Genomic DNA, 1,156 nt, shown 5'->3' with positions numbered 1-1,156 from the left:
AGTTTTAGCTTTATTTAACAATAGCAACATTGCTATAGCTGAATAATTTTTAATATTTACTTTTAATTATATAGATAGATAGATAGATAGATAGATAGATAGATTTATTCTTAATAGAAGGCAGAGACTTTAAACTTAATTCAAAGTAAATATTTTCCACATATTTGAATAATTTATTTTGGCTTTAGTGCAATAAATATATAAAAGTCCATTTAATGTTGCAAATATAATTTTCTCTTCATAACACATGTTTCTGTTTTTACAGGAAGGAGTCTCAGAATGAAAAAACACTGGTAATACCATGGTAGTATGCACTGAGAGGCCTGGAACTTTGTGAGGCCTCGGCTTGTGTAAATGTGTGAGTGAATGAGTGAGTAGGTGAGAGACCTGGTATGTTTCCATTGGTTTATTTTCCATGTTGAGGTCCCAGACTTTAACGGTGAGGTAATCTCTAGTGAGCAGGTAGCGGCCGCTATGACTGAACTTCACGTCTGACACTGAGGAAACGATCTCGGAGAAGAACGATCGGCGGGATGGATCCACTGCCTCTTCAAACACTAATAGAGATTGCACATACACACATGGTATTACAATATAAAAACACTTAGTTTAATATAAAGTGTTAGGACATCAATACTACAACAAGTAAACCACCTCACATTAAATACTGACAATGGTAAATTGGGTTCCAAATCTGAAAGTTTTAGTGATTTAAGATACATTTTATTTAACCGAAAAACCCAGACTTTTGAAAAGACTTGTATTGTGGGTGTTTTAGTGGATATGTTCCTGAATCAACATCCTTGTACGACTTGGAACAACACTCTGATTTCAGGGGTAGTTAATGGTTATGGTTGACAGGAATGTTGTTTCAAGACCAACAAAGAATGTTCATCCAGGAAAACGTCCTGCTTGGCGGTATCATCTTGTATTGCATGCGTATGCGTGGCTCACGTTTGGCATGTTGGTCACAGAGTGCGCGAGCTCTCATGTCACAGAGGCGAGTGGTTCCTGTGCTGCTGCTGAAGGCCAGCAGGTGGCAGTGGTGAGGGTGAAACTCGGCCACTGTGATCACCTCACTGAGGTCTTCCATGTTTTCTGGCTTCAAATCCACAATATCTGAGAGAAATTCACTGAGGAAACCTAACACTCTGAG

General features: G+C 38.4%; 1 protein-coding gene across 1 annotated transcript; it reads right to left on the bottom strand.

The window, feature by feature from the left end:
• Window positions 1-300: 300 nt before the first annotated feature.
• LOC107736059 (serine/threonine-protein phosphatase 2A 55 kDa regulatory subunit B beta isoform-like) lies at window positions 301-1,147 on the bottom strand (the record flags this gene model as incomplete). Its single annotated transcript, XM_016547566.1, has 2 exons — window positions 301-557; window positions 955-1,147. Coding segments are annotated over 2 exons (450 nt in total), but the record flags the coding sequence as incomplete, so codon positions are not given.
• Window positions 1,148-1,156: the final 9 nt, after the last annotated feature.

The sequence above is a fragment of the Sinocyclocheilus rhinocerous genome, unplaced genomic scaffold, assembly GCF_001515625.1.
Source record: "Sinocyclocheilus rhinocerous isolate Xijiao unplaced genomic scaffold, SAMN03320098_v1.1 C36458017, whole genome shotgun sequence".
In the NCBI taxonomy this organism is placed as follows: domain Eukaryota; kingdom Metazoa; phylum Chordata; class Actinopteri; order Cypriniformes; family Cyprinidae; genus Sinocyclocheilus; species Sinocyclocheilus rhinocerous.
Note: the sequence above shows the minus strand (reverse complement) of the source record. Positions and strands in the feature narration are given on the sequence as shown.